Here is a 26,825-nt window from a genome sequence, read left to right as displayed (position 1 = left end):
TTGTTTCGGGATATTTGGCCAAAACCCTAGAAGAGGGTTGCTTCGTGGTCCAGTGGAAGGAAGAGCTTCTTCTCGCTCTCTGCCTGTGCTTCTCTTCTTCTTGCTCTAGTCTCTTCGCTTCACTGAAGCATCCAAGGTGAGGTTTTTCTGTTCGTCCAGATCCATTATGTATGAACAAATCTGAGCTCGTCCGACTCACAAGTGTTGTTTACTTCAGAGCTCTCAATTCGTTATTCCTTTACGTGACATCGTTATTCGTTCGTATTTTTGTATGCATCATGTTTACGTTTCATAATATTGGCGCTGCTCTGGTTGTTTATTTGTTTGCTTTAGGTTTTGTTATGTTATGAGCGTCGGCGTTAGGGTAACTCTACTCGAACTGCAACTCAACTTTTCTAATTGAAATATAAGGTATTCGATAGTCTGATTCCGAGCTTAATCTTGTCGCGGTGTTTTGTTTTTCGAAAAGAAGGTTGTCGCAGTTGACTTTAACCTTTTCTACCTAATTTGTAATCTAGGTTCTGGTTTTACTTTTCTGCTAAGCTCGCAGCTCATTAAACTTTTGATCTTTGTTAATTGGAGTTCCTCATTTACTCTTATCTGCTTCTATTAGCTTATAGTGGCGATGGCTGGTCAAAGAAACAGCTACGGTAAGCGTTCCCACTCCCAATCAGACTATTCTGAAAACGGGGGAAGTAAGAGGAGGAATCCTGGTGAAGAACGAGAGCAATATGCTCCCGGACCAGATGATACTGTCTATCGGTACTTGTGCCCAGGGAGAAAGATTGGAAGTATTATTGGAAGAGGTGGTGACATTGTGAAACAGTTGAGACAGGAAACTCTGTCCAAGATCAGAATCGGTGAGACTGTTCCTGGGTGTGATGAGCGTGTTGTTACTATATTCAGCACAAGTCGAGAAACCAATGCATTGGAAGACTCTGGTGACTTTATTTGCCCGGCACAGGATGCCCTCTTCAAGGTACACGAAAGGCTTATTGCTGATGAGACACCCGGTGAAGAAGATCCTGACACAGGCTCACGTCAGGTCACTGTTCGTCTACTTGTTCCATCTGATCAGATAGGTTGTGTTATTGGCAAAGGTGGGCAGATAGTTCAAAATATACGAAGTGAATCTGGTGCTCAAATTCGCATACTGAAGAATGAACATTTGCCTCCTTGTGCCATGAGCAGTGATGAGCTTCTCCAGGTATTGGGTAGTTTTCTAACATCTTTCATTTTCGTTCTGATTTAGTCCAACTTGTGTGTGCTTTGCATACTTTAATGTCAAAGTGCACCTTACCGATCTGCAAACTGCACCCTGTAAATATTTTGATATTTGAGTTCATATTTCCTGTTTTTCTTTCTTTCTCTGAGATAGGTATCCATAAACAAGCACATACATTCTTTTTATTTTTTTGAGTAAACAAGCACATACATTCGTACCATTATCCATGAGACATCTTGCTCAGTGCCATAGCATATCAATAGTGAATCCTTCACTGCCCTTTGTTCATTATCAGCTTCACGGTTATAGCAGCTGCCTACTTGATTTTGAGATCATTATTCTGTCTATACTGTTATATTTGTAACTAAAATTGCTGTTGATTTGTGTGTTATGATCAGATAATCGGTGAACCCTCAGTTGTTAGGAAGGCTCTCTTGCAAGTTGCATCTCGCCTTCATGATAATCCTTCACGTTCACAGCATCTGTTAGCCTCTGCGATGTCAAACGTATACCAAGCAGGTGGCCAGTTTATGGGGCCTAATGTTGGCGCCCCTCTTATGGGTATGGCACCACTCATGGGTCCTTATGGAGGATACAAGGGTGACTCAGGAGGCGAATGGTCCTCGCATCCTTATTACCCTTCAAGGGATGAAAGTTCTTCGAAGGAGTTCTGTCTTCGTCTGGTGTGTCCAACGGGAAATATTGGAGGTGTGATTGGTAAAGGTGGTGGCATTATTAAGCAAATCAGACAAGAATCTGGAGCATTTATCAAAGTTGACAGTTCCTCATCCGAAGGGGATGACTGTATAATATCTATATCAGCTACAGAGGTAATCATATTTATTTGTGAACTGTTGAAGTATCTTATCTGTTTTTTGTACTGTTCCTGACATGGCTGTGCTATCAGTACTTTGAAGATCCAGTCTCCCCGAGTATAGATGCAGCAGTTCGCCTGCAGCCACGATGCAGTGAGAAAATTGAGAGGGAATCTGGTGAACCTTCATACACAACAAGGTTGCTGGTTTCAACCTCGCGCATCGGCTGCCTAATTGGCAAAGGTGGAGCTATCATCAATGAGATGAGGAGACTTACAAGAGCCAACATTCGCATATTTTCGAAGGAAAATCTTCCAAAGGTTGCTTCAGAGGATGATGAGATGGTTCAGGTAAACTCATTAGAGCCAACAGCACATAAACTCTGAACTTGAACAATTCCTTTCTGCCAGAATTATTTTCTTATAGATATGAATTTTATTTTTTATCAGATAAGTGGTGACATAGACTCTGCAAGGAATGCTCTTGTACAAGTGACAACACGTTTGAAAGCCAATCTTTTTGAAAGGGAAGGCGCTTTGCCTTCTTTTACTTCAGCTGTTCCATATTTCCCTCCTCTTTCTAGTGAGGTGGTGGAAGGATCAAAATATGGCAGCCGTGATAGTAAGCCACATACCCGTGGATATTCTTCTTACTCGAGTGGATATGGTGGCTCAAGTGATCTGCCTCATTCTGACAGCTATGGAAACTATGGTGGCTCACAGGTACTACTTATACAAGGTTAACGAAGACATATAAAAATTGCATTTATTATAAATGATTTGTATAATTGCATACACTTTTTTCCTGATTAATGCTATTATTACACTAACAGTAAATTTATGATGTGGTGTCAATGTCTGCCTTGGTGGTCAAATTTGCTTTCTATTCTTTATTTTATCGTCTATGTCATTTTTACTCTATTCATTTACAGAGTGGTGGAGGTAGTGGCTATGGAGGATATGGGGGATATTCTTCTGGTCGTTCTGGTAGTGCCATGTAAGAAGTTGCTCCTTTTTTATCTCAAATTATTTTAACACTGCATGCAAACTTTAACATTGTCAGTTGCATTATAATTGTATATAGTAATCTATTCATGAGCCTGGCACATACCATTTGTCAGGTTATCTAGTCATAGCTCTGTTTCTCATGGAAAACATCATGGTTACTGAATCAATTGAAGTTGAAGGCCAGGAAAGGTAGGTATCTTTCGATATCCCTCATGTCATTGTCAATAGGGTTAGTTCCTTTGATGTAGGCTGGTAGCTTAATCTCAATTTTGGTGATTTGCTATCCTAACCTGCCAGACCCACCAGTATTTAGATTTCTAATACTCCTATTTTTATTTTTTTCACATTGTTTCCTTCCCTTCCTATTAAAACAGCTGAAATCCATGAAGCCCAGGAGCCTGCATACTATCTATTTTGATGAAGCCTCATGCCTAGACCAGAAGACCTGATGAACAAGATTTGAGAACCTTATATCCCACCTTGGAAGATTTGTTTAGGTGGACCAATACTATCTGGCGATGTTATTCATCAGTCAATCTCGTCCTGGCCTTTGTGTGTCACCAAGCTTTGTATTTATGATCTTAAGGGCCTTTATAGCTAGCCCACCTTTATGTTTAACTGCAGTTGTATTTTGCTTTTGAGTAAAACCAGTACATTTGGAGGCTCTGACTGTTTTATCCTTTCAACTTTATGCTAAATCATATAGATTGAACTAGAACTAGTGCTCTTTGTGTGGTGTATTTGATCTTTGCCCAGGTACCAAAAACATGAGCTATTTCGTAGTGGAGGGACTGGCTAACAGTAGTTAGTAGGCTGTGTATTTTTACATCGGAAGCTTTAGGTTTCAAATACGCAGGAATCTTCCTAAATCTTCAAACATTGGCATGCCCATTTTGCTTTGTACGTAAAATCTGGCTTGTCCGTTACATCTCTGATTTGTGCTGTTGACACCAAAAGCTCCTAATTTAACTGTTGCTTCCCCTCGATTTTGCTGAGCAAGTCATTTCTGTTCCGTGCCTGTGACAAGTCAATGCCCCTAAAGGACCGAACAAGACCTGTTTGTGCCTACACCTTTTATATGTTTGTGATTTTTACTTCCTAGTACCTTGTCCTTGTGTTTGTTTTAAGATGCTGGCATTTCTTTGTTATTGGTTCTTGTACTGGTTTGTGGAACATGTGGCACATTGGACATCTGTTATTGGTTGTTTATGTTTTAACTAGAGTAAAAAGCATGTTTCTGTCGATTTTCTCTATGAAATACAGAAGCACTGGAGAAATAGTAGTCAACATGAGGTGGAATCATTGACTCTAACCTCAATTCCCATATAGAATTAATTACCCAAATGAAGTTTTTGGAGCTGCAATTTCTTTACAAGTTAGGTGCTTGGCTTGTTTGGTGTATGTTCAGGTTATTCAGGGATGGATATGCGATGATCAGGCATGATACTTGAAGCTAGTTTTTTGGAAGAATTTTTTGGTGAGAAGTTCTACTATAAGTTGGACAGGTGGGCCAAACTTAAGCATTGCTTTTAATGAGAATCTGGGTGTACTCGTTAAAACGATGAAAAAGGGGAATTAGTTTTTGTTTTTTAAATTGAGTCTGAAATGTTCTATATTTAAATAATTGTACACATAATCTGCAGGTTACTTGGTTGTGTTATGTTTTTCAGAATGGAAAGTAATGCATTTGAAAAAGGTAATGAAAGGTAATTTTCATTGGAAGAGGCCCCTGCGGACTTCATGCTGTTTTTGATCAAAGGTTGTCAATACTATCCAAAAGGTTTGCATGTTTTTATCTTTAAGTTTAACTTTATTTGTTAGACGTTTCGTACTTCATTGCTTTTAGTGGTTTGTGATGTTGATTTTTTTGAATTGATCTACATATTTATTTTTTGAACCCTAAAATTCTATGTTCTGCTTGTAGTTCAATATTTGTTTAGACATGTTGAGTGTTGTTTGGTGGCCAAGGGCCAGCTTTGTTGTCTCAGAGGGGTTAATGGAACTATCTGATACTTCTATGATTCTAGAGCCCTAGAGTTTTTCAGCCCTGTTTTTACTTGTTCTCTGCTAAATCGTGTCATCATGCCAAAGCCTATTTTCTGGATCTTGTTGGTGGGTCAGGAAACATAGACGTATGCTTCTTTTGGGTCATAGTTATAAGCCTCTTCTTTTGGCAGGAAACATATCTATTATTGGTTTGGAACTAAACCTGGCATAATTGGAAACATGGCATTATATTTTTGGTAATCTAATGGTGTTCCGCCTTTTGCTTCTTTGATTGTTCTGCATTGGATTTTTGTTTTGATTTTTCTAGGTTTTTCATTTGGGATAATAACGTTGCGGTGAATTGTGGTGAACAAGAAGTGAGTGGTCAATTTTATATTTCCCCTGATTTAATGTAGGTGAACTACTGTGAAATTGTGAACGACTTTTAATTTTGAATTCCCATGCAGCTTTTGTGGCTATTAGGGGATACAGGGAAGCTTCAAGGTGCAAAGATGGCTAGGTAGACACTCGCCTTCGTTATGATTCTTGTGTCATTCATCTTCAATCCGGAGAAAAATTACTCTACAAAATGGGCGTTGAGCTACGGATTAGAGCAGAGTAGGATCAGAAACTATATTCGGAGGCAGATTTCCCCCCTCTTTTTCATCGATGAAAAAGTGGTAAATGTTAGTTTCACCAAAACAATTTCCTATCGCAGGAACATATGTCCTGTCAGAGTTTTTAGTCGTTTTTGAGGTCTCGATCCCGAGTTTATAAGTTTTCAGAAAACTTCGGCCGTTCCATCTTAGTTGAGGTCCTCGATCCAGAGATTATGCACTATTGTTACAGGGTTTGAGCAAAATTGAGATGGAAAATAGTTGTTGTTTCAAGAGCATTGGATTAGTGAAGAGAAGAAGGAACACAACTGTAGTGGAAGGCAGATGTTTGAAGAGAATGTTAGTTTAAACAAAGTCTTTAGTCATTCTCGTTTGGAACGTCAATGGGGTTTGTCTTATTTTAATTTAAAGTCTCTCAGATTTACTCATTTTATAAAAGGTTAAAAATGTTATGTCGAAAATCTTTGTCACTATTCCAAAATTTTTTTGTTATGCGATTATTGGCGAAAGACGTGCTCTACTCTTCACTCATTATTCTGTAAGATGTATGACCCTCGAGTTAAAATTGGCTTTATTTATTACGAGGTTGGTTTCAAGTTTAGCGACTTTCAGTTGTAACCAAACTTATTTTAAATGTTATTTTAATTAAATTTGATTATTTAATTAAAAATTAAGTGTACTTGATTTATGTTAGGTCCAGAGAAATGAAAAGAAAAAGAGGTTTATTTTTTCTTGTTTAGATGTCTTTTAGAAAATGAAAGAAAAAATAGGCGTTCACTTACGTTGGGTAAATATGCGTTAACGTAAGTGCAGGGAGAAAGTAAAATAGTAAAATACAGATGTATTTCGTTTCTCCCCGTTTTAGGCATAAAGTATAAAGTGATGGTAAGTGAATTCAGAGCTTGACCCATCTGAATTCACTTACTATTGTTCAATTACATCTCGGGCTTAGGCTGTCGGGAAGAAAGCTTTGTCGAACGAGGTTTCGGAGAAAAAATAAATTTCTCTTGCTCGCTCGCGACTTTTGGCGATTTCAATCGCCTTTTGTTGTGCGACCTTCGGCTTCTCTTCTCTCTCGACCTCCCCTCCTCTCCCTCTCGACCTCCGTGGCAGAGCCTCTCGGCCTCCCTCTCTTCTCACTCTTGGCGTATCGTCGGAGCGTTGCCTCCATCGCCGTAGTTTGCTACCACTGAGGAAGATGACGGGCGTCGTGAGGAAGACGATGATTTAATTTTTCCTAAGTTAGAAAAATTAAACTATCCTTTTAAAAATAATAATTTATATTTTTTATTTATAAAAAAATATATTTATTTATTTAATATATTTATGTTATAATTACTATATTAAATTAGTGATTTAATAGTCATAATTCAAATATTGTTAAAATAAATATTTGATAAATTGTTTTGGTTTAATTATCCCAATGCTATAATTAATTAAAGCAATGGTTTTAAATTTTGTGATAATATATTATTAATTAATAATACATAAAAATATATTATGTTATTGATAAATATATATTTATTTATTATATTAAATTTTTTATTATTATATTAAATTAGTGGCTTTTAATGTTAAAACATATCTTATGTTATTAAAAATAATTTATTTATTTATTATATTCACTTATGTTATTTTTTATTTTTATTTATTTATTTTTAACAATTTATTCTAATCGCACTTAATTATTGTATTAAATTATAAAAAATTATAATCATTAAGTAATATAATATAGTTTTTTATTAATTAGGATATTAATATATTCTAATACTACATGTTAAATAACTTATAGGCCCTGTTAGTGCGCAACATAAATGAAATATATTAATATTAATTTAATTTTCTAAAAAATATTTTATTTAATAAATAATCTATATGGACTTTACATCATACTTTACATTGTGCACATTAATACAAACAAGTACTTTACACTGTACTTTACATTGTGTATACTAACACAAACAAATACTTTACACTGCACTTTCCATTACGCACACTAACACAAACAAATACTTTACATTCCCTCTCACTTTCCCTAGGGAAAGTACTTTACATTGTAATCCACTTTCCCTTCTCACTTACAATGTGCACTAACTCCACCATAGTTTATCTTGTAAATATGGAAAAAAAAAAAGAAAATTAGTAATATTTTAAAATTTATCTCAAGTTTCTATTTTTTTTATTTTATCTCCAAAATTTATTTTTTATGACTTTCTTTCTTATTTTTTCTCTCAATATTTGACAACAGAAAATAATTCTCTCATTTTTTTTATTCAGTAATTTTATAAGAAAAATGTTATTATTTAATCAAAGAGGAAGATGTTGGTTATTTAGGCGGTTTTTTAACAAAGAAATAGGATAACATTTAAATACATGAAAAATGTGATTAATCAGATGTCATAATTAATTAAAGTTTTGTAATTCAATATTTATTAATAATTAACATATTTATCTTAAAAATTAAATTAAATTTATTTAATTATAATTTTTTATAAAATTTTGATTATAATTTTCAAATAAGTCACAATAATTTTTTCTAAAAATAAAAAATTAGTTATTTTTTAAAATATAATTATTATTTTTACCCTTCAAATTGAAATAATCCATTAAAGTTTAACCTTTAACTATAAACCCTAAACCCTAAATAGTATTTGATTATTTTGGGAATTCCATTATAACTCGAGTGCGGGTCATGGCTGGCCGCTCTCTAATTTCTCCGGATGTTTCATTTATATACCCCTTCGGAGGGGAGGTGTAAAACCCTAAACCTCCGATCTTTGCCTCCCTCTCCGCTTGTTTCTTCCCTTGTTCTTGCCTTACTTTCTATATCTCTGCTTCTTCTTCGTATCGTTGCCCTAAAGATGCCTTGTCTTACGATTCACTTATAGGATCTCGATTCTTTGGTACGGGTATGATCTTGGTATGAAAGGATTTTTTGGCTTTCTCAATTTTTCGATGCTTTGGCTGATTAACCCTTTTTGAAAAACTTCCTTTTACATTGGTTTGGACCGAAGTCTTCTAGCCTTGATGCTTTACAAACTCTGCCCCATCGTAGAGGTATCAAAAGAGGAGCTTGGGTTCAACGGGAAGGGAGCTAGTGCTCGAGTTCCTGCAAGTCAAAGGAGTTAGTTGGTTGGAAGGAAAGGATTTTTTCAATCCCACCCATTCCGTTCAATTGAGGTTGCTCCTCCTTTCCTGTCTCATCCTGTTCTTTCAACATTGTTGTTTCGTCCCTATGCTTTGTCCTCTGCATTTCAGGAAATGCTCTGTGCTAAGACGGTTTTGTTTCTGCTAAAAGATCCCTGTTTTTTTTTAAAATAAAGATTTGTTTTTTAGGGTATTGTTTTGTTCCTTCTCATTTTTTTACGCTCGATTGTATTTGTGATATTTGGTAGAGGTTTTTTTGCTGGTTAAGCTAAACTTTTTCCATTGGTGGCTATTTTTTTCTACATTGCTTTCTATTGGAGTTTTTTAGCTTGGAAAAAAGTTTCTAAGGTCTTGGGAATATACTTTTGAGTGTCTACAATGAAAATAATTTTATCTGTGGCATTCTCACTCATGACTATTTGACATTTCTTTTCTCTTTAAGTTTACTGAGATTTGTCTCGCTACATTCATTACCATGTTTTTGTGCATAAAAAAAGTGATTAGAAATTATCGATTTGTGGTTTCTTGTTGAGAATTGTAGATCACTGCCAGTGATGAGAAATCAAACAGGGACATCAGCACTGCTTTGTGGGATGATGACTTGGTCTTGGGAATCTCTCTGATGCAAACTCTGAAACAGTTCTCTTCTCGCTACATTCATTACCATGTTTTTGTGCATAAAAAAACTGATTAGAAATTATCGATTTGTGGTTTCTTGTTGAGAATTGTAGATCACTGCCAGTGATGAGAAATCAGACAGGGACATCAGCACTGCTTTGTGGGATGATGACTTGGTCTTGGGTATCTCTCTGATGCAAACTCTGAAACAGTTCTCTTCTATAAATCGTCAATCCTCTTTATAGACGTCTCCTAGGTTATTCAAACTTTGGGTGCTTTTTTTATTTAATTTCTCACTCATTTCCCAGTTTATAATAATTATTTTGAGTTTATTTTCGTCTGATGAGCGCTTGTAAAAAACTTCTGTCTGTGATTGCATTTTTCTTCTTAACCATTCTTTGAACGGTTTATCTATTATAGCTTTTCTGTGGTTGCTTAAATCTTTTGCCAATGATGTACAAAATTTATGCACTTATTATTATCGGATGGAAGATGACGATATGCTGTTTGTCACTACCTCTGAGGCAGTGGTTTTTTTTCGTTTCTTTGCCATTTGATCTATGTTAGATTCGCTTTCTTTCTGGTTTCTTTTCGTTCTGTATTCTTCTGCTAAAGTTGTGTCAACAGGGTTTCGATAGTTGCTACTATGCTGTCTTTATGTATGTTTTATTACTTTGAAGTGGGTCTTCGAAAAATTGATATTTGTAGTTGGCCTGATTATTGTTCTGGAGTCCGTGGTTCGTTGTCCTTTGTGACAGAAATTTTCAATTGAGCTTGATACCTCTTCCTCCGTTCTAACCGTATCCTTCTGTTAGCCTAATGATAGTTCTTTAAGAACGGAAATCTGAGAGGTGCTAGTTGTTGCAGTCTGGCCTCGTTTAGGTATCTTTACCCCTGAACGATGGCTGGGCTCCAAGAGCATCAACCCCTGTTGTAAACGCTCATCTGGTTGCTGAAGGCTTATTTATTGTTTTGTCTCTTTGAGCTATTCTCTCATGTTTACCTCTGACTGAGTTTGGTTTTGGTTTTCAGTTCATCGTGGGTTTCTTCTGGTGATGTTTGTTGAATGTTAAGTGCAACAATTTCTCTTCAAAATTTTTCATGAGATGTTGTCTTGACTCCGTCTTGTCCTACTGTTTTCTGGGCCTTCTGTTGTGAGTTTCTACCATTAATGTTTTAATTTCAATGTAAGAACTGATCATTCGAAGATGAAGTGATCAACCGATCGATTACAAATTGCTCAGTTAATACTTTTTATGCAGAAAGCAAGAAACCTGATTCTGCAATTGACCAGAAAAGGACTCCATCTTCGTATGAAGGAGCTGTTTTTGGGATATTTCATTTCTAAGAGTTGTTGGAGAACTGCTATAACTTTTTAAAAGTTGCAATTTTTTAACAAAAATAACTGCAACTGATGGATGTTACACTGCAGGTAGGTAATTGAAGCAGGTGTTTATGATCAAAGACTGTTGTCAGTGACGAAACTTGCTTCTTTGAGGAGTTTTTAACATCGATAAAACACTTGTGTCCACTTTATTACAGCAAAACATTGAATACAAATAAGAAAAATAGCTTCACCCGTCATGTTTTGCGGTTTAAATTGTCAGAGATTCGAATTTTAAGAGCAAGCAGAAAGTAAGAAACCAGTGCCATCATTAGATTCTTTTGATCCATTTCTTTCTTCCTTCCATGTGGCTCTTTTACGCCCTTTGACTGATTTCTGTTTTGCAAAAAAGTCGGGAGGAAGAAATTCCTTATAATTTCGGTTCCTCGTTTTTCGAAATTTGGTGCGAGTGCTTTGCAATGAGTAACAGCATATTATAGGAAGAAGTGGTTGGTTACAAGTGTTTCATTTGACTAAATTTATTTGTTTATATCATTTTGTGGATGTTTTGATCTTAATAAGAGATTCATCTCGGTAAGTTTTGGGATATTCTAATGGTAGAATTGAAGATTGTGGTCTAAAGCAAAATTAACCGATTAATAGAACTATTTTTCTGAGGATTACCTCGTTGGGACTGAGAAGATGAGGCCACGAAAGGATAGGAAAGGATGAAGGAGACGAAGATCATCATCGTCTCCGCCCAGGGCGGCTGGCCGTAACCCTCATGGCCTCGACCACTACCCTTCCTCGGCTCTCTTCCATGACTTATTAATTGAAGAGGAAGTACACCCTCACTCACTACGGCTGCGGCAACCCCGAAGCTTCCCTTTCAGCGTCAAGCAGAAGAGCTGGGAGAAAGCAGAGAAGTTTCAAGAGCGGGATTTCGATCGCTGGCGCCGCGACGCCCTCGGTATTGTTCTCTTCCGGAAGCTGGTAGGCTGCTTTGGCTGCTTCTGCCATGTCTATGATCACGTTTTACTCCAAGGTAACACTAATTCGTTCCCTTCGTTTTGGAGAACTATCAGGTTTTACAGGTTTGAATCGTCTGTTAGCATGCTTAGTGCAATGTCTCTTCCTTTCTGGTGCAAATTTTAACATTTTCTCACATGCAATACTTACATGTGCTCAACCATATCATCTTAGGAACTTGTCCAGTTTGACATGGATAATGTTTCCCATGTTTGTTTATCTACCAAATCAATCAGAAAGTGGCGAGCAGTCTTCATTTTCAGATTTGCTGAGCAAAGTGTTTGAGTTCATCTCCTTCTACAGGCAACAGTTAAATAGATCAGAAGGGCAATCGGAATGAGAAGCAGATCTCTTACAGAAGAGTTCATATTACCGAGTTTCAGGTACTGTTAAACTTCATATAGTTTCATCTCATGCTCTTTCAAAACTGCTTTCTGCGTACAAACCTAAAAAAAAAAATATATATTCATTTGATCTGTTTTGTGGTTCTCACGATCTGTTCAGGAAGAGACATGGATCTCCTCGAAGTATCCGGTTATGGCAATGTTCGTCGTGGCGACGACTCTGGTGGTTGTAGAATTCAGTGATATAGGGGACAAGAATAGTTTACCATAATTTGTTGCTCAATTCCTGCCCCTTTTTTTCATGTTGTTAAAATGGTTCAAAATCATTTCCTCAATTTTATAGCAAATCACTGTAACGTACAGTGGCCATTAAAGCTCCATCATGCGTAGTCTCGAATCGAAGATGCGCATTAATCCAAGCATCCGTACTAGCATCGTAATCGGATCTAATTCAACCTCGTTAGAAAAATCTAATCAGACCCATTTCAAATCATTAGTCGAACATCAATCCACAGATGTCGAGAAGCATGAACACGACGAACCTTTCCATGTACAGAATCTAAATCCATAACATTCCTTCTGCCGTCCGGCAGCTTATGGAATGCTCGAAACAGATACTTTCTTCGGAACATGAACACTTTATTTGAAGGAAAAAAAACAAAAAAACAAATGCATATCAGTAAGGTTCAGGAGCTTCTGAGGGAGGAGGATTGAATAAGTTTCCTGTTCTCGGATTGACGTTTGCCCCTGGCTCTTCGTAATCGATAGACGCCGTCAGCACCCTTCCTTCCTGCCACTGCCCCTGAAAACACCAAACCGTGAGTCTCAATGAAATGTTATCTGAAGTTTTTGTTCTCAGTAACAGAAATGCAGGAACCCACCTCGAGTTGTTCAGCAGAAGCTTGTTTCTCCAAATCGGATCTCAGTTCCTTCCTTCCATGTCCTGCAAAGGGAGTAATTGTCGACAGGAGCCTTAGTCTGAGCATGAACAGCGAAAACGGAAAAATAGAGCAGAAATATTTACCTGGAGTGAAGGAGAGAGTCAAGAGGACAGATATAAAAAGAACCGCAAGAAAATAAGACGAACGATGCATGGTTGTGTATTTCGTCTCCAAAACGAAACTGGACCACATTCAGATTCACGAATCCTGCACTTATGTTAGCAGGAACTAAATGCAAGAAACAGAGATGAAGAAGCAGAAGAAAGGACTGTTTCAATAGTACACTCTATGAACAGACGAAAGATGAAATGATCGGAAGCTGGAAGGAGCTTCTTAATTTCCAGGAAACAGTGATGGGATCTGATGAGACACTTTGGAACAACGAAAGATTGGCATTGAAAGATACATTTATATGCAGTCACGTAGTCATCCGAAACCACCTCGTGTGGATTCAAAAACTGTCTTTTGCTGCTTCGCAAGTTGAAACCTCCCCTGCATTCTGCAAGCTGTCCGCTTTAACTTTTCTTCATCAGAAAGCTTCAAATTCTGCAATTCATAATCTGGGTCAGCTCTAGCAAGTTGGAGTCTAGGGGATTTGTTTATGAAAATATTTGCTGTAGGTCAGCGGATGTATAAAATTCTACATGAACACGACTGATTTTTTTTTTTTTTTTTTTTTCATTTTCCTAGGTGAGAGCAAGTATTTGTCTAAGTATTTCTACTAAAATATTGCTTAGAGGAGGTCTTTTTATGCTCTTTTGACATTTAGGAGGCAAACCCACATGGAGTCTAGCTTCATTCATTGGGAAAAATAAGAGAAGTATATGTTGGGAAGTAGGTTTGACAATGGAAGAATATAATATAGAGGTGAGCTCTCATGTATTTTTCTTGTGTTTATCCTTCACTATTTTACTTGTAATTTTGCTGTTGATTTCTTTCCATTTTCTTCTTTAGATCTGCTGTTGACAACTCAGGGAAGGGCTCCACCTTATCTTTCTCATTGATGCAAGAGGGACCCTTGGCGCCCTCCCTTTGTTACTCTATAAATTTGAGGGGAGCTACTGGCTTCTCTTACTGTGTCAGTTCAACAATTTGCTCAAACTATTCCAACTGCACATGTCAGCTGGTTTTTAGTTTTTTTCTTCGTTTGGTCATTTCAGAAACAGAAAAGAGACTGGTTCAAATTGAACTTGTTAGGTTTGATTATGACAACACTGGTTTGCCTCCATTATGCAAACTAGAGCTTAAAGAGCTCTGAATTCTGCCCTGCACCATTGATTCCAGTTTTTTTACTTGCAAAGGGAAGCTGCATAGAATAATCAGCCGAGTTGTGTGGTTGGTCCCCATGACTGATGGTTCTACAGTTGAACCATTCATTTAGTTTAATGGGTTTGACCTAACAAAGTGGAAGAGTCCCTTTCACTTTTTGAATAGTCGGTTGGGTCTTTAATTCATCAACTAATTAAGAATTGAAGAAGGGGGACAGGGGAGGGCCCTTCTCTGAAATTTTCTATTCAGCCTGAGTAAAGGGTTCAAATTAAGAATTATAACTTTTTCTTCCTTGGTGGGATGCCAAAGTGAAAACCATCAAGTGTGGATAACTCTAAATGATAGCCTATAAACAGCCTCTTGCAAAAGAAAAGATTATCCAACACGGATCATTCTAGAATAGTTCCCTTTGTTAGGTGACCAACTTTGTGGATTTTGTCGGTGGACTTCTCTGGCTTTTCTTTCTATTTGTTCAGTTGGTTTTTCTTCTACTTGTTCTACTTGTTCCAACACGGATCATTCTTCCGTCTTATTTTCAAGAACAACATGAAAATATGAATAAGCCTGCTTCAGGAGCTGTAGGGCAGAAAAAATAATAAAAAATCTGTCCTCTGGCTTTTTTAGCATAACAGTTATCGGTGACTAAGATTAGACAAAACTAATTTGTGAATCAAGCAAAACCCAGAAAGGAAAAATCCAAACTTTCATGGACAGGTCCGACTGAAGAGCTGTGACAATGTCTTATCCAGTAGATGTGGTTTCAGCTACGAAAAAGATCAAACTGTCCGGCCACTCTATCCCCTAGCTTTTCTGACTTAAAGAACTGACAGGAAACAAAATTGTAGCTAACCCACCATGATAATTAGAAAAAGGATCAGGACCACAGTTCTTGTGGTGGGCATAATCAAAAGAGTAAAGTGAAAAGATGTCAAAAATTCCGAATCTCCTCTTCAGAATATGACCTTTTGCTGTTGACAGAAGCAATTCTGCATGTTTGCAGTTTCAGCAGGCTCTTAGATTTTGCAACTTGAGATTCCGGAAATTTAGAAATAAGAACAGCCACACCAAGGTAACTGCTAAACTGATCCTTTCTTTTCCAGAGTTTAGGAGCTTAATTCTAAAAGTGTTGAATCGGTGCTGTGAAGATCATGTGAGATGAAGGGAGGAGTCATGTCCTAGTTCCAAAATATTTTTGTTATGATAAAGATAAATTAGCTGAAGAAACTGCCGACTTCTCCGCCTTCTCCAATCCAAAAGACAACCAGAAATCAAGTTACTTGCCTCAGTTAAAAATGAATGAAGTTGGAAAAAGAAAAAGATGTGGAGCAGCTTGTTGGCATCACATGCTTTGGGTCCCATAACAACTCAAACTTCTGAGAATTCTGTGGTCCTCTGTGAATCTTAAGATAAATATCTTCCAAGTTTGGTCCAACCCAACAGGGTAAATCCCAGAAATGAAATGTCTGGTGCACTAAAGAACAAAACTCTTAGGTGGTTTTCTTTTTCCTGGTCCAGGGAAACTATGAGTTATCATACTAACAGTTAAAAGTAAATAAAAATGCTATAATCTGGTATACTTCTTCTGCAAAGTTGCGCCTGAGACTTTTTAGTGGGAGAAATACTCACTTGTCATTCAGGATTTTCTTCTTTTCCATTTTCTTCAGGTTTGGTAATGGCCATTTAGATGAAAACAGCAACCCGGCATGAGAATAAATGATGTTGAATAAAGGGTAGGGGAATTTCCTAATGATATATGATTTCTCGGTGTCATCCTGGGGAAAGAAAGGACCAACTTTTTGAATGGTTTATTGGTTTTATTATCTCCGTTCCCTTAGCTTTCCACCTGTTGTTGTGAGTTGTCTGAGTTTGGAAACTGAAAACGAAAGATTCTTGGCTTTTTGTTAATGAAAATTCATGTATATCTGTACGAGTGAGGAGATCCCACCACCCAGAACTTTTTCTTTTCGTTTGCCTGTCTCCACTTTATTGTTGCCTAGTCTTCATTGTATTATTTCAAGGCTCAATTGCAAGGGAGTGGCTTTTAGTCATCTTCCACCATTGCCTTATCCAGATGCATAAACGAAAATTTTGGACTTTTTTCTTTTTTTCCTTCTCTGTTCACCTGATATTTTTTTGGAGCAATTTGAATCTGACATCCGGACCTCTCTTCTGTGCGTGAGCTACTCTTTTGGCGCCTCTGGAACATAAGAAGCTACTTGATGAATGCTGCCAAAGTCTAGCTCCAGATTGCTTCAGAACCAATCTTGCTGCTTCAGTTATAAACAGACTGGATATTGGATTGGTTACTGAACAAACAAGCAGAAGGTAGATTGAAACCCTTCCTCTTTACATTCATGAATTAGAACAGAGAAGTTCTACTTTTGAAATGTGGTGGGAATATTGAAGCAAAAACATCAAGCAACCGAGCTCTCTAAAACCCCAGTGAGAATCACATTTTAGTGCAGAGTGCTTGATTTTGACATTGTCAGTGAAAAATAGAGTTTCAAGAATGACAGAAGCATTGACCACAGTGCAAAGCAAAGTGAAGAAAAACGAAAAGGAACATTCTGACTTGTATTCACAAATTTATTTGAGTACATGTGAGAAATTATGTCTATCTCATATAGTATGTACATGAACACACTCGCCAAACCTTTAGATCTTCAAAGTAAAAGAAAGATATGCTTATATTGCCATGAAGGAGACAAAACCAGTGGCAATATGAGCTGCTTTTGGTGGTAGCCATCTAACAGAGGAAAACCAACAAATTCCTCCATACTCTGTCAGAATTGGGGATGCTGAGATATTCCTTTGCTTCCAAACTAATGCACCAGTGAGCTCCACCATCTGGGTTGTGTCAAATTTCAGGCATACAAACTCAGCCCAGAGTCCTCCAAACTGTAACAGTTGATGAACATCCCTTCCATCATGAGTTATGATCTCTCATGGAAGTTGAATGACCGAGACAAAGCTGCAGGGTTCGCAAGCAAGGCCTGATTGGCTTCGGCAGTATGAGTTTTTTCCTGCACCTTTGGTTGGAAGGCCTTGAAGAGGCCCCCACCACTGATTGCCTCAGCTTTGTCATGCTTAATCCCCAACGTGGCCCAAATGGAGCTCCTTGCAGCTTCACCGGGATCATCAATCCTTAATGTCTTGGGAATCCACAGACATCTCTCCGAGTTGCCTTCTTTGTCTGTGTCGCTCTGTTTACAAGTGCTTCCTTCTCTCGGATGCTTCCCTAAGATCGGAGAGTTTGAACCAGAGCCTGAAGACCCGGCATTTGGGGATACCGGAGCTATCCATGGAACGCTCCAGGTGCCCGGAATGGTGCAACCCCAGTAAGTTGCTGCAGGGTAGAACGATATGGGGAAGGTCGAAGCGCAGAAGGGAGGCGGCGGAGGCGGTGGTGGTATTGGAGAGTTCCACTGTGGTGGGTTCCATGGGTAAGGCCATGGCGCACCAGGGTAACAAGCTACCTGAGGAGCAAATCCTGCACAATTTCGTGTACCGGGCTCCGTCAGTTTCACCCTGCTTCCGTCTTCTGTAGAATTACAAGCCGTGATGGAGGACCCACTAGAGTGTTCATCTCCGTTCTCTCCCCCATTGGAAACCGCGACTCTCTGTTCTTCCGGTCTGTGGAAACCATTCCTCTGGCAATTGCGCATGGTCTTCTCCGCGAGGTTCAGGACCGAAGCCATGGACTCGCAGAGAGGAGTATCAGTCCCAAAACTGAGAACAGTACCATTGGGTTTCAGAGAGGCCCGAAGAATCGCTTCAGGAACGTCTGCTCGAGCGCTGTGAATGGCTTCAGACACCGTGATCTGACGGTAATGAGCAGCAGAATTCTTGTTCTTGCGACGCCCGGCCCCCACAGGCACATTCCTCATTGTCCCACCAGCAGTCCAGTATCTCTGGCAGTTCTTGCAGAAATGCCGAGGCTGGTTAACGTTGTAGTTATTGTAGTAACAGAACTTGGTGTCAAGACTATTGCAGCGCGGGCATGGAAGTATCTTGTCGGGCTTCTTTAAGGGCTTCTCTTTAATATCGTTCGTATCTCCCTCTTCTTCCTCGAGCTTCAACGCTTTAGCAGGGGGACTTTCTTTGTCAAGTGAAGGAGTTTTAGGGACGTCGTTCGCTGTCGAACAAGGTACTGGATTGGCTCCCGTTTCTGAGCTCACATCTGTTTGATCTTTCTCATTAGCTTCCGACATATTTTGATCAGAGTGTTCCTGAAATTTACAGGCAATAATTCGTTAGTAAAAGAAAACTGAGACCACTCCGCAGTCTGCACAGATTAAAAGAGACTGTTCTGTTAGTAAAAACGAACTACCAAGTTCCCCATGAGGGGTTAGTCAACCTTAGAGCTGCAATCAACTGAACTTATTGCGTCCTTGCAGAGAATTACAGAGTTCAGTCGGTTGCAGAAAGCTAACTAGCAAGACCAGGTGTACTGTGCGAAAGAACAATTCACACCAGAGTTTGAAAACTACGGATAAAATAAAAATAAAAATAAAAACAGGCATTAAAATATAGAAACGAGTTAAGATAAAGAGCAAAAATGGAGTCCGAAGTTTCTAGAAATCAAAAAGATCTGATGAGTAATTAAAAAAAGGAAACCACAAAAGCATCTGAATTATATTGTACAAAGAAGTAAATCTCTGTCAGGCTTTTTGTCGGGGAGGTTTTAAGATTTTAGGTGAAATATAGTTCAAATCCCGTAAACAGGGGCGAAGCTGATGAGAAAAAATTTGTTTTTTCATATAAATATGAGCAGCTGCTCTATGGAAAGATCACATATAAGAAGTTCCAAGTGTCAACTGGTTAAAATTTTGGCGCGAGTAAACTGACTCAGAAAAAAATGTAGAAATTTAAAAGAATCATGAAAGATCATGCTGAACATGAGACTGTCACTCGAAAAACTAATGGGTTTCCACGAAAAAACCTTCAAAAGCAGAAACAGAGGGAGCTTGGAAAGCTATGATTTTTACCGGAGAGCAAAAAGTAGAAGTATTTGTAACCAAATTGGTCGATTTCTTCTCCAGAAAGCAAAAAAGAAAAACAAAATTACGCCGTAATTGAAGCTGTAAACAGTAAACCTGCAACTTATATTTGAACTAGAGAAAATCGAAAACAAAGAAGAGAAACATAATTCTCTCGAAAATCATATCACGTAGTACCTGAAGCAAAGGAAATTCAACATTTCATAATTCCCACAACAAAAAGGCGATCTCAAATCTTGACAAACTCAAGAGAAGACTTTTTATACGCCAACAGCTAGAGCAATCCAAAACCTGCAAACACCACTCAAAACCCTTCATTCTCAACACAACACCATAAAAAAACAAACCTCAAAATCTCAAATTCCCCCGCCAAAATTCACCCAACTCAAACTGCGGAACAACGAAAAAGAAAATGAAAAAGAAAAAATAACACTTCATCATTCTCAGAACAGTAGACCATAAATCAACTGAAAGACCAATCAAGTACAACATCCTTTTTTCTTCCAAAAACCAAGAAGCATCCAAAAGCCAGACACGAGTGAGCAACCTCCGTCTCTACAGTACATATGTATCTACCTCGTCATGCTGTTCCTCCTGTTCCCACACCTCGCCAACTCTCCTTTTCTCCAGAGAAGCTTCCAGATCCCAGGATCCCTCCTCCCCCGCCGGCAGCGCAATCATCATCCCAAACAGCTTAATCGCCGGGTCCCGATTCTCCAACATTTCTCCAACACCGTGTCAGCAGCAGCAACACCCGCCCCAGAAAATTAAAGTAGCCGAAGAAGACGAGATGTAAGAAGAATAAAAACAGTTTCGCGTATCGGAGAAAAAAACCGGTCGGAGTCGCCGAGCCGTCGAGCGTCGTTGCCCTCTCGATCGCTGATTGCCGCTCGGTTTAACGAGCCGTGGGTGCCACGTCATCCGCGAGGCAATTCTCAGCCACAAGTTCTTGTGGCCTTGCAATCTTCCCATTGATGCGATCGCGCCCGAAGTTGATGCGCCTCGTCCTAGTCAGCACCCAACACCTCGCCGTAGTAAACCCCTCCCCACGCCGAGGACATCGCCCCCTCTCTTTGTGGAAGGAAACCAACCTGGCCCCACCCAAAAAAGTTTTTTTTAGATATTTTTACTTTTTTTTATAAAGCCACTTTTTATTCTCTTCTATGCTTTTTTACCCTTTTCTTCTTAAGTTATTCGTACTTAAGTTGGGAAGGAGGCTTTGTCTTTGCTTGCATATATTGTCCATGCATTGTGTTCAGAGTCGGTTGAGTCAATTAACAACTCAAAAAAGAAGAGTACTACTGAGTTGAGTCTCACTTCCAAATTTTAAGACTAGTCAAATATATGGTATTGAATTTATTGATTTATTCTTCTTATCATCAAACATATATAACCATTGTATATAATCATATTTTTGTTGAGATTGAAAAATTCCTTCATTCAATCTTGACACTTCAATACCAAGAAAGTGTTTTAAATAGTCGAGATCTTGAGTTTCAAACTCTTTGGCAAAATGACTCTGCAATACTTTCAGATCATTCTCAATTACTATCATATCATCAACATACACAATGAGAGTTGTAATTACTTCCTTATTAGATTTCAAGAAGAGGGTATGATATGAGTTACGTTGTTTGTATCTAATAGACTTCATAAAATTGGTGAACCTTCTAAACCACGTCACCAGGGACTGTTTCAAACCATATAGGGACTTACTCAGTTCATATACTTGTTTGCTTCCTTTGGTTTGCATAATATATCCAGAAGTTAATTCCATATATATTTTTTCTTGGAGATCTTTGTGCAAAAATGTATTTTTAACATCAAACTGATATTAGGGCCAGTCAAGATTCACGACCAATGATAGTTGAATTCGAATAGTATTTGTCTTGGCCACTGGTGCAAATGTCTCCATATAATCAGTCCCATAGGTTTGAGTATATCCTTTGGCGACAAGCCTTGCTTTGAACCTTTCAATGGTGTCATCGACTTTATATTTAATTGTAAATATCCAACTGGTGTCTTTCCTGCAGGTAAGTCAACTACTTCCCATATTGAATTCTTTTGGAGGGACCTCATTTCTTCATTCACAGCTTCTCTCTACTTAGGATCTTTCAAGGTTTCCTGCACACTACTAGAAATAGATATAGTAGATATAATTTATTCACAAATACTTCACTTTCCTTTGACAATTTATGATGGGACACAAAATTATTCATGGGATATTGAGACTTAGAGGTGAGAAAAGGTTCATAGTTAACTCTAGGTTTTCCTCTTATGGTTTGATGAGGTATCACTTTTAGTTAAGTTTCAAAATTTACCTAAGGCTCAGACATGGACTCAGACTCAGGAAGCAATTGATCTATTGATACATTATGAAGGGGGGGAAGTGATCGACTGAGATTTTGGTTGCACCACTTCCATCTGGTCTTGACTGTTTCTATCCTGTGAATCATGCTCACTTGTATCATTTTGATGTTCATTGTTATAATATAAATACTAACCACTTGTAATATCCAAGGTGTCCAAATGATGATTAAGGGTCTGTAATTCAATCATTTTCTCCACCTGAATTGAAGACTCAGGATTATAATACATGTTATCTTCGTGAAATACAACATCAAGAGTGACATACAATTTGCGAGAGGGAAGATGATAACAACGATAGCCTTTTTTATGTTGAACATAACCAACAAAGAGACACTTGGAAGCTTGGGGTTCCAATTTATTTCTCGATGTCTTATGAAGATGATCAAAGGTTACACACCTAAAAACTCTAGGTGACAGATTCGGCACAATAGGTGAACTCACGGCTTCCTAAAGAACACTTAAGGGGGTCTGAATTTGTAATGCACTCGAGGGTATTCGGTTGATAAGATAAGCTACAAATGTGATGGCTTCACCCCAGTAACTAGCCAACATATGAGCTTCAAACAAGGAAGCACGAACAACCTCAAGAAGGTGGCGGTTCTTGAGCTCTGCAACCCCATTTTGTTGAGGGTTGTAAGGACAAGTAGTTTGACGAGTAATACCATGATCATCTAGATATTATTTCAAATTTTGATTAACAAATTCTCCACTATTGTCACTGTGGAGAATTTGTATTATAGAATGATACTGAGTGGCTATCATTCTGTGAAATTGTTTGAACAATTAACTAACTTCAATCTTTGATTTCATTAAGCAAATCCAAGTCATACGTGTGTGATTATCAATAAAGGAAACAAACTACTGTTTATCACAAAGAGAGGGGGTATTTGTTGGACCCCATACATCAGAGTAAATAATCATAAATGGTGTTGGACTCTTATTCATGCTTATTTGAAATGGAACAAGTGGTTTTTAACCAATTCACATACATCACACTTAAATTTTGAAACAGATAATCGAGTAAAGAGTTTTGAAAATAATTTCTTTAAATATCCAAAGGATGAGTAACCCAACCATTTATGCCATAAACAAATTTTAAAATCTGTAGATTTATGCATAGAGAATGCTTGAGCTAACTGATAAGAACTTGCCGACATTAGATCAAGATAATAGAGCTTCCCCTTCTAGTACCATAACCAATTGTCTTTCGAGTTTGAATGTCCTTCAAAACACAAAGGTTAGGCCAAAAAATTACAATACAATACAGAGTGAGAGTTATTTGAGCCACTGATAATAAATTATGACTGAGGGTTGGGACAACTAATATAGAATCAATACTCAGATTTTTAGTGAGGGTGATAGAGCCTTCTCCAATAATAGGAGAGAGAGTACCATTTACTATGTATATAATATGTTGTTCAGATTGTCTCATAGATTGAATATCATGATTGTCAAAGGTCATGTGGAAAAAAAAATGAGAAATTGACCATTATTATTCCCAAAAATAGTTAGTGAAAAGGAGAATTTGATTATTATCTCATTTTTACTAATTATTTTTGGGAATTATAATGGTCAAAATCTTATTTTCTTTTCTTTTCTTTTCTAGGGATTAAAGATTTGAGTCATTACACATGGTTTCATAAAATCTATACGATTTTCCAGATCTAACTCAAGCAGGTTTTACAGGAAGGAGATTTTGTCATGCATGTTCAATTCGATACCAGTAACAGAAGAACCCGACTTAGTATTGTTAAAAAAAAGAAAGAAGCAAAACAAAGTCAAGATGATACGAATCAAATCCTTCTTCTTACGTTGCGCCAAACATCTTGGGATATTTTTTTTTTTTTTTGCTTGTGTACAAACTCTCTTTTGATTATCGTTAATAAAATTAACCCAAATCTACTATACCATTAAGACCTAAAAATGTATTAATTATGTTATATTGAATCTATCATTTGGTTAGATAAAATTCTAGATGGTTTCTTTCTATGTTATTAGAACCATACCAAATGACTGTTCAACTTCTTTTTTTAATCTTATATAACTAATAATCCTTTTTGGCTAAAAAAAAAAATAGCCGATTTGTTAGATTCGGATAATTTTATTTAGATTTTTTAAGGTATAAGTTAAATATCTTATATCTAAAATCTAAATCTTAAACCCTAAACCCCAAACCAAAGTATGACTATGCACTTTTGATTAATGAACTTTTTGAAAATTTCTTACGTTGAAATGTTGTCTGGTCCATGCCAAAGTTATTTCTCCCGAGCGAGTTTTTGGCCCTACTCCCTGTCGGCAAAATCCTACGCCGGTGAATTTTCTCGCCCACGTCACTCCTACCTCTCGCCCACCACGTCACCTAGACCCCACCTCCTCCTCCACGTCGTTCCTTCTGGGACCTTCCGAAAAAGGTGGCTTCCATCCATCCCCACCGTCCATGAGGAATTGCGAATTGGTCTTTGACACGCAAGACAGAAAGGGACACGTGCGGGGTATCTTGACGGAGCAGAGAATCTTCTTTAGGGAGGGGCGTCCAATTTAGGACACGTGGTGCGCACTGCGGAGAGAAGAGATCAGGCAGCAGAATCCGACACGCGTCGGCCGGCCGCCGGTAATGGACCCACAATAAAGTTTTCTCATAAAAAGAAAAGATTAAAGTTGCTAATTAGTGATTATCCCCTGATTAAATTAACTCCTTAACCACGTCGCTCCTTTTGATGAATGCGTGACAAGAGAAAAGACAAAACACGCGCTTAGGCAGCCATTTTTATGCTTAATTAACCATTTAATTATATCCCTAATTAAAATCTTTTTTGACTTTTCGTCTCTCATCCGACACGTGGCCCTCCGACCCTCCAGTTGGGTACTTCCTAATAGTGGTCAACAATTTGACTACTCAACTTTGACTCGAAGAAAATAAGGGTATGTTAGGGAAAAAAAACAAAATAAAATAAAATTTAATTATTATTATTTTAAAAAATAATTAGTAAAAAAAGAATTGAATTATTATAAACAAATGTCCCCGCGAGAAATAGAGGAAAAACAAAATAGATGCAGATTGAAGTGGTGGGGAAGACTAAACTTACAGAGTTCATTAAGGCCAATGGAACAGCTGATCTAGCAGAACTCACAAAAAACCCTATGAAGAAGAAGAAGAAAAAACAAAAGTAAGGTTTTGAGGCAAATAATCCATCACAGAAATTATATAAGAAAACAGCAAACAGAAGCAGATTTCACAGAAAAAGGGAGTCCAAACCAGCCAATGGAAGATCACATGAAAGAGTTGGTGGTCGAGCTTTCTGCGAGGTTTGTTGCTGAAGCCTGATCCAAGAGATGACCTCTCAGGAAGTGGAACGAAAGGTGAACAAAAGGACAAAGTTTTTAGGAAGCCCTCTCTCTCTCTCTATCTCTCGCTCGCTCTGATCAGAAGAGTTGGGCCATATGTTTGTGGGAGATGCAAAATAAATTTAGTTCAACATGGATGGATGCCTACGATTATACTCATTGCCATCTTTCTGTTCTCCCAATTCTCTAACCCCAGGAACTACCCATTTGCGCACTAACATGTTTGATCTATTTGTCCTTTTGTGAGAATGCAGTTCACAATGCTCTTTGTTTGTCCAAATCTCTTTCCTGATTGAGGTTGTGTAGACTGTAAACCCCTGTTTGTTCTGACCGTTCTGCCATGGAGTTTTTGTGTGGCCGAATTGGCGTTCAAAAGCTGATAATATGCTCCAATTTCAGCGGGGGATTTGGCCGCGTTGATAAAGTTGGTGGGGATGGTAGGTATCAGGCGGCAAGAAGAAGAAATGACGTAGGTCAAGGAAGAAAACAAACTTTAATGGAGCAGTGCAATATGAGCCACTTATGCGATATCATGGGACCTATCCGGAGGTGACTCAGGTGAGGCAGGTTATCTCTCGTAAATGGAATGGACTTTTCAATCCAAGACATTTTGAATGGATGAACTTACCACTTTCAGACATGTTGATTGAGATTCATAATTTTCATTTCTGGTTATTGCTCTCTGCTGATAGCCAACTCTCACCACCCTGAAGTGCTCTTACAGGAGTTACCTAGCTGTGGACACAAATACTCGTAATCCAGCGTGTCTTTTTCAGACAGGTGCTTTCCGATTCTCTGACTCTCAAAGGTGGGGAGTGATAAAAACCAAATATAGAACTACGAAGTAGAGGATATAATTTTTGTTATACATTGATAAACTAACCGTCTATATAAATAGACTAATACATAACTAAAAGAACTGAGGAAAAATAGGCACGATACAACGTGCACAAACAAAACTCCGACTTAATGCACGATAGGCACAATGTGCAAAAACAAATTTAATCATAACTTACGACATTCCTAAAGACTAAGATAATTAGTCTTAATTTATAAATCCATAACAATCTCTCCCATAAACTGATGTTCCAGACATAACATTCAGTTTAATAAGAGTCAAACTTTGAAGCGCCATCCCTCAAATTGAATCATTTGAAATGCAAACACCAAGTACCTTCCTGAGCTTCTGAAATGCATGAAACTTGAGAACCTTGGTTAGAATATCAACAATCTGGTCTTCACTTATGCAGAAAATAAGATTAATAACTTCATCATTTGTGAGATCCCTCAAGAAATGATACTTCACATCTATATGTTTGCTTCAACCATGTAAAACTGGATTTCTTGAAAGCTTTATTGTTGAACTGTTGTCACAATAAATCTGAGTAAGTCTATCCTCCTTAAAATGCAACTCTTTAAGAATTTTCTTTAGCCAAATAGCTTGACAAACACAAGTTATTGTAGCAACAAATTCAGCTTCAGTGGATGATAATGTGACAATAGGTTGTTTCTTTGATGACCATGAAACAACTCCTGTCCCCATCATGAAAACATATCCAGATGTGTTTTTTTCGATCATTTGAATCTCTTGCATAATCACTATCTGTAAAACCAAACCAAACAGGTTTGACTTTTCTCCTTTCTTGTAGAACAACCCAAACTCTTTAGTACCTTGCAAGTAACAGAAAATTCTTTTTGCAGCTAAGAGATGAATATTTGTAGGACATTCCTTGTACCTACTAATCATACTTACAACATGCATTATATCAGGTCTTGTTGTTGTCAAAT

The 26,825-nt window shown here is 37.8% G+C and overlaps 2 protein-coding genes, 2 long non-coding RNA genes and 2 other non-coding genes across 22 annotated transcripts; 4 read left to right on the top strand and 2 right to left on the bottom strand.

Moving 5' to 3' along the window:
* The first annotated feature begins 47 nt into the window (after positions 1-47).
* On the top strand, positions 48-6,181 carry LOC137937738 (RNA-binding KH domain-containing protein RCF3-like). 10 transcript variants are annotated; one of them, XM_068782886.1, is made up of 11 exons: positions 48-136; positions 614-1,207; positions 1,624-2,055; positions 2,133-2,390; positions 2,490-2,762; positions 2,972-3,036; positions 3,161-3,236; positions 4,456-4,552; positions 4,718-4,827; positions 5,362-5,410; positions 5,501-6,181. In XM_068782886.1, exons 2-7 carry the CDS (start codon positions 626-628, stop codon positions 3,207-3,209), a joined length of 1,659 nt encoding a protein of 552 aa, XP_068638987.1. In that variant the 5' UTR covers positions 48-136; positions 614-625; the 3' UTR covers positions 3,210-3,236; positions 4,456-4,552; positions 4,718-4,827; positions 5,362-5,410; positions 5,501-6,181. The 10 variants fall into 10 exon arrangements, with proteins under 10 accessions (XP_068638987.1, XP_068638991.1, XP_068638986.1 ...); XM_068782890.1 differs by lacking the exon at positions 3,161-3,236 and having other exon boundaries at positions 4,691-4,827; XM_068782885.1 differs by having other exon boundaries at positions 4,456-4,806.
* A 2,250-nt stretch (positions 6,182-8,431) lies between these two features.
* Positions 8,432-12,469, top strand: LOC137937739 (uncharacterized). Of its 6 annotated transcripts, none has more exons than XR_011109641.1 (3): positions 8,432-8,553; positions 8,665-12,151; positions 12,273-12,469. It is a non-coding gene; the product is annotated as an uncharacterized lncRNA (long non-coding RNA). The 6 variants fall into 6 exon arrangements; XR_011109642.1 differs by having other exon boundaries at positions 8,432-8,559; XR_011109639.1 differs by having other exon boundaries at positions 8,432-8,830; positions 9,529-12,151.
* Positions 9,342-9,426, top strand: LOC137937892 (small nucleolar RNA R44/J54/Z268 family). Its single transcript, XR_011109680.1, has one exon. It is a non-coding gene; the product is annotated as a small nucleolar RNA R44/J54/Z268 family (small nucleolar RNA).
* Positions 9,532-9,616, top strand: LOC137937893 (small nucleolar RNA R44/J54/Z268 family). Its single transcript, XR_011109681.1, has one exon. It is a non-coding gene; the product is annotated as a small nucleolar RNA R44/J54/Z268 family (small nucleolar RNA).
* A 77-nt stretch (positions 12,470-12,546) lies between the features above and the next one.
* Positions 12,547-13,663, bottom strand: LOC137937846 (uncharacterized). Its single transcript, XR_011109670.1, has 3 exons — positions 13,137-13,663; positions 12,994-13,055; positions 12,547-12,914 (listed from the first exon to the last, which is right to left on the bottom strand). It is a non-coding gene; the product is annotated as an uncharacterized lncRNA (long non-coding RNA).
* Positions 13,664-16,871: 3,208 nt separating this feature from the next.
* LOC137937649 (cyclic dof factor 3-like) lies at positions 16,872-20,165 on the bottom strand. 3 transcript variants are annotated; one of them, XM_068782755.1, is made up of 2 exons: positions 19,899-20,165; positions 16,872-18,551 (listed from the first exon to the last, which is right to left on the bottom strand). In XM_068782755.1, exons 1-2 carry the CDS (start codon positions 20,043-20,045, stop codon positions 17,256-17,258), a joined length of 1,443 nt encoding a protein of 480 aa, XP_068638856.1. In that variant the 5' UTR covers positions 20,046-20,165; the 3' UTR covers positions 16,872-17,255. The 3 variants fall into 3 exon arrangements, with proteins under 3 accessions (XP_068638856.1, XP_068638858.1, XP_068638859.1); XM_068782757.1 differs by having other exon boundaries at positions 19,500-19,991; XM_068782758.1 differs by lacking the exon at positions 19,899-20,165 and adding an exon at positions 18,680-19,337.
* Between the last annotated feature and the right edge of the window lie 6,660 nt (positions 20,166-26,825).

The sequence above is a fragment of the Aristolochia californica genome, unplaced genomic scaffold (genome assembly GCF_029961685.1).
Source record: "Aristolochia californica isolate CCGP_79_NKW_82.1479 unplaced genomic scaffold, dmAriCali1.0.hap1 SCAF_7, whole genome shotgun sequence".
NCBI lineage: Eukaryota > Viridiplantae > Streptophyta > Magnoliopsida > Piperales > Aristolochiaceae > Aristolochia > Aristolochia californica.
Note: the sequence above shows the minus strand (reverse complement) of the source record. Positions and strands in the feature narration are given on the sequence as shown.